General features: G+C 41.0%; 1 protein-coding gene across 1 annotated transcript; it reads left to right on the top strand.

The window, feature by feature from the left end:
• Positions 1 to 2,169: 2,169 nt before the first annotated feature.
• LOC136627070 (beta-1,4-galactosyltransferase galt-1-like) lies at positions 2,170 to 3,554 on the top strand. The gene has a single exon (XM_066602014.1). The coding sequence runs from the start codon at positions 2,170 to 2,172 to the stop codon at positions 3,418 to 3,420; it is 1,251 nt and encodes a 416-aa protein (XP_066458111.1). The 3' UTR covers positions 3,421 to 3,554.
• Positions 3,555 to 5,240: the final 1,686 nt, after the last annotated feature.

Below are 5,240 nucleotides of genomic sequence, written 5' to 3'. Positions count from 1 at the left end.
TTTATTTGTATTTAAAAAAAAATAGGGCCAGCGCCGGGTCCGGAGGCACAAATTGCTGCGACACTGAGTAGATGAAATCAAATACTGTATTCCAAAAGGAACGTATAACCGGGCACGACCACCACATGTGACAGTAGGTGCCCTTCACACCACACACCAGCATGTCTCTGGACCGTCTTTATTCATTCAGGACAACCTAGCTGGGGTCAGGTACCAGCGTAGAAATATCTTCTGGGAAGATTCCCAGTGAGCAATGCTGTGCAATATTTTCTTAGTCCAAGGGAGAGCCTGATTCTATTCTCCCAGGCTGAAATGTCGCTTAAGATCCAGTTCCAATAGCGTCATGTGCGCGGACTTAGACTGTGCATCCTGAGAGAATGAATCCTCATAAAATGTGGATATACCATCAGAAGTGCTGATAGGGAGTGAGAAAAAAATGAAGGCCGCCTTAGGGAACGTTGGCCTGTGAAAGTCTAAGGTTTGCAAGACCTATCTTATTCTCAGATTAGCAAAACCCAATCTACTAGGGAGTCTGGATAATTCACGCAGTGTAGGAAAGTCCATTACAACCCCCTCTCTGCATAGGTCACCTATTTTTTAATGCCGAAGGACTCCCATCTTCCGAAGTCAAAATCTGAGCGAATGGAGAAAAGGCCGTGATTGGGACCTTCACAGAGGCCGAGGAGGCCAATTGATTCCATATCTGGACCAAGACTTGAAGACTTGGCAGGGCATGTGTCGGCAAGGAAGGTGGCCTAACTCCTAGAAGGGTGATCAGGGGGGCGCCCAGGGCCGCCAACTCTATGGAAGACCATTTTTTTGTGCAATGAGGTGACCCACCATTGTTTAATTTGATCTAAGATGACGGCAGCAAAATACCGTTTGATGTCGGGAGCCCTCATGCCCCCTAACTCTTATGGTCTGCCAGGGTGGAGAATTTAATTCTGGAATGGGCTCCTCCCCAGATAAATTGGTTGACAATAGATTGGAGCTTAGAAAGGAAGTGCATAGTGATTGGGATCGCTACTGTTCTGAAAATATACAGAATTCGTGGTAGGATCATCATCTTAACAGCTGCGATTCTGCCTGCCCAGGATATGAAAGGTTTACGGAAATTACTTAAAATTCGTGGGATAGAATTAAGCATTGGTGAATAGCTTTGTGTAAAGGTAAGGGAGCTAGGGTACGCTATATTGATGTCTAGTTGCGGTATAGAGTGCTTTTTCCATTGTAGTTTGTTTGGTTTTGTCGTCTATACCATTATTTGTGATTTTTGTATTGTTCACCTTTGTAGTATGAAATCTCACCAAATTGGGCTAGGGTGGATTGAACCTGTGCCAGGGAAGTGATAGGGTTAGTAATTGCTAATATAACGTCATCTGCGTATAATTCTATCTTGTGTTCTTGAGATGCTATTTTAATTCCTTGTATATTTTGGTTGCACCTAATCTGCTCTGCCAACGACTCAATCAGTAGGGTGAAAATTAATGGCGAGAGAGGGCATCCCTGCCTTGTGCCATTAGAAATGGTAAATGAGGGGGACATACACCCTGATAGAAGACTCTCGCTGAGGGCACCGAGTACAGGGAACCGAACCTCTCCAGGGTATCCTCTCGTCTCCTTCAGGAATCCCCAGTGGATCCGATTGAATGCTTTCTCTGCATCTAGTGCGAGGATCAGGGCAGAGATCCCGTTCTTTTCAGCCACCCTGACGAGGTTCAGAAATCGCTGAGTATCATCAGGGGCCTGCTTCTGGGGGATAAATCCCACCTGATCTGTTGCCACTACTGAAGGGAGAACCGAGAACAACCTTACGCTTAAGAGCTTTGTATAGATTTTGACGTCCGTGTTGAATAGGGAGATGGGTCGGAAATTAGCTGGGGATGTATTCTCCTTCCCTGGTTTAGAAATCGTAACAATCAAATTTTTGGTGTTTTTTAATTTTTAATGTCATGATTTATATTTATAAACTTTTTACCCTTATCACTGGGACTGCTATACCTAATAAGTCTGACACTCTGCAAATCTGTCCAAAAATAAGTATTTTGTCAATGAAATCAAATCACTTTCACCCGGTGATGTATGGTTACATAGATTTTTTTTTTAATATTTCCATTTCCTTATACTTACAATATTTGTTTTCTCTTACAGTCCGTTCACGTGCTGAAAATGATCTTCACAGTAAAGCATCTATTTACCGCATGCAACTTACTAGTTTTCACTGTCATCTTGCTACTCTATATCCGACAACCTCAGGAGTCTACAGTGAGCCACCTTCCCAACGTTGTCAACGGCCCCTTCATAGCATTAGAGGATAACAAAACCTTCATCATTTCTCCATATTCTGATCCCAGAAGATCCAATTTAATAAGAGTACTTGCTATAGTGCATAAAACGGTACAGAATCTTTACTGCTTGTTCTATTGTAAGCAAAATCTTTATTTTCGTGTTAGAGCAAAAATTGATATCGTTAGGGACCGATTTGGATTTCCCTATGAGACGGCAGATCTTCTATGTGAAAGCCCGCCTTCATGTGATTCTGTCTACATGTCGATCAATACAAACGAATCAGAAGATGTAAGAGAAGCTCCAGTGTTTCAGATTCCACAAGTTCCTGTAGGGTCATTTTCTGCTAAGTTTAGTGTTTGTATTTCAGCCTTTTATGGGCAGTATAATAATCCTTTACAGGTGATTCAGGCTATTGAGATGTATAAAATACTTGGAGCTTCTAGAGTCACCATCTACAACAACAGCTGCCATGACAATGTGGACAAGGTTTTGAGACATTACATTGAAGAAGGTGTTGTAGATGTGATACCTTGGCCAATAGACACATTTCTGAGAACTTCAAAAAAGTGGAAATATGTTGAAGGACTTGACAGTGACATTGGCTACTATGGACAAATTGCATCTCTGAATGACTGCATATATAGAAATATGTATACAAGTGAGTTTGTTCTCTTAAATGACATTGATGAGATTATTCTTCCAGTAAAATACTTGGACTGGTCATCTCTAATGAGCAGCCTACAAAAACTATATCCAGGAGCAACTGTCTTTCGTTTTGAGAATCATGCTTTTCCATCATCCATTAAGGGAACTGGATTCAACCCATGGAAACACGTCCCAGGGACGACTATTCTTCAACATTATAGAGAGCCTAGTGATACCGAATCCATCAAGCCACGGAAAATGATTTTAAATCCACGGAAAGTTTTTCAGACATTAGTCCACTCGGTTCTAAGAGGTGAAGGATATTCTGTTGATATTCCACGTCAATATGGTTTGCTTTTTCACTGTAAGGAGAAAAGAAATGAGAAGTATTCCGATACAGACTTGATCAAGGATGAAATAATTTGGCGATACAATACGTCTTTGTTGCCTAAAGTTGATAGGGTTATTCAAAAACTTTTCCCATAACACTAGCTCAGATACAAGGGAATGTGCATGACTCTATACAAAGCAACTGCACTGATCAAGTATTTGGCATCAATTTCAGTAATTTCGTCACTGAACCCTAAGACCAATGCGGGTATTGTCCCACTAGTAATTATAAGTACATTCATGTTCTTGTCTGTAATGCTTAGACACGTAAAAAAGTGACATGACCAGATTAACCTACAATTGTGTTGTTTTTTTCCCCCCTGAAATTGAGTGTTTTATGCAAAGTGGACTATAATAAAAGTTCCATAGTCCTTCAGAAATTAAAGGTTATAATTCATGGTTATCGCTCACTCATCTACGAGCAACTTCCTGTTTACTGTGATTGAAGGTGGCCCATGCTCCTCCATTCACTGAGTAATCATTGCTCCTGTATGAAAGCGCCCCTTGAACGATTATCGCTGGGATGACTGTAATGTGTAATGGTTAAGTAATGTGAAAACTGCGCTTTAATATGAAGTGTTCATACTAAATTTATTTAAGAGGTATGTGCTTATTAAAACTGGGTTGTTAAAAAAAAAATGAAATGTACACCTGAAATGAGCAGGAATAACTTTCTGCCAATTTACGTGCAGTCCTGCTGCTGATATTCCACTAGCTTTCCATCCTGTTACCCCAGCCTAAAACTTAAAGCAATAGCTGGTACCTCTTTTGTCATCTAAGATGGTTACAGAATTTTTTAGACTATCCCATATGCTAATGGCTGATGGTAAAATGCCTCTACACCACCACCTATTAGCAGGCATTGTACCATCTCCAGTTTGCATATGTAATTCCAAGCTGTTCTTCGCAAGGACAAACTACTCCCCTTTCGACCTTAGACTACCTCATACACCTTGTGCATTGGTAGTTCGAGACCCTTGCTGTGACTGTCCGATTGGCCAGTGCTATTCATGTGAGCTGCTGCAAGTTTGGTGCACTATGAAGTTAAATTGTGTGACTCAATGTAAAAGATGTAACTTACTACTGTACAATGAATATCCCTGGCCGAAGTGAAGGGACTTTTGCATGCCTTGTTGTTTGGTCAGGAACATATGGCCAAATATTCTTTTTCCTGATAGTCAGGTGATGTAAAGATCTAATTCTTTGTGAGCTGATCGGCATATTTATGCAGGCATAAAAATGCTCATTAGTCAGCTGTCAACCTTCCCCTGTAAGTTCAGAGATGTGCAGTCATGTTAGTACACACTGCCAGTGTGAACAGCCGAGCAAGGGCCAACCGATATGCTATTATGTCCCTCCACGCATGTTCAGAACATCAGAGAATCAGCAGGTATAAAAGGGCCTTAACTAATTCGCGAACCCTGTTGACACTGTAGTAGAGCTCTGTCCTAAATTCTGATGTAGTAATTTCACAATTTTTAGATGGAAACCGTTATAATGGCTTGGAGTAATACTAGAGTCCGAAGACCTTCAAGAACCTATGAAGGATTACCTTTGTAATTTGAGTTCTAAGGCGCTATTTACGTCTGTACCGGGGCTCCGTCCAGGACTTTTTCATCAGGTAAAAACGCCGGACACATGCAGGAACCAAATAGTCAATGCAGTCCGTTCGGCGCAGTTTGGTTCCGTTATGAGCCGGATCTGTTCATCCAGGGGATTCCATTTTCCTGCTCCCATAACAGAGTAAGAAAATGGAATCCCTGGCGTAGATCTCAATTTAGCCTTAAGTTTTTTTAGAAAGTCAAGAAAATGTATAGTTTGTTTTATTTTCCATTTTTCTTAATAAAATTTTGTTGCATTTCATTTGAGCCTCTTGTTCCCAGAGATGTCATTGAATGGAGGAATGTTGTAAAATA

This window comes from Eleutherodactylus coqui, chromosome 5 (assembly GCF_035609145.1).
Source record: "Eleutherodactylus coqui strain aEleCoq1 chromosome 5, aEleCoq1.hap1, whole genome shotgun sequence".
NCBI classification, from domain to species: domain Eukaryota; kingdom Metazoa; phylum Chordata; class Amphibia; order Anura; family Eleutherodactylidae; genus Eleutherodactylus; species Eleutherodactylus coqui.
The sequence above is the reverse complement of the archived record's forward strand: the minus strand, read 5'-3'. Positions and strand labels throughout refer to the sequence as shown.

Excerpts from the sequence above, each read along its gene's own strand:
- LOC136627070 (XM_066602014.1), top strand. The coding sequence starts at position 2,170 with ATGATCTTCACAGTAAAGCATCTATTTACCGCATGCAACTTACTAGTT.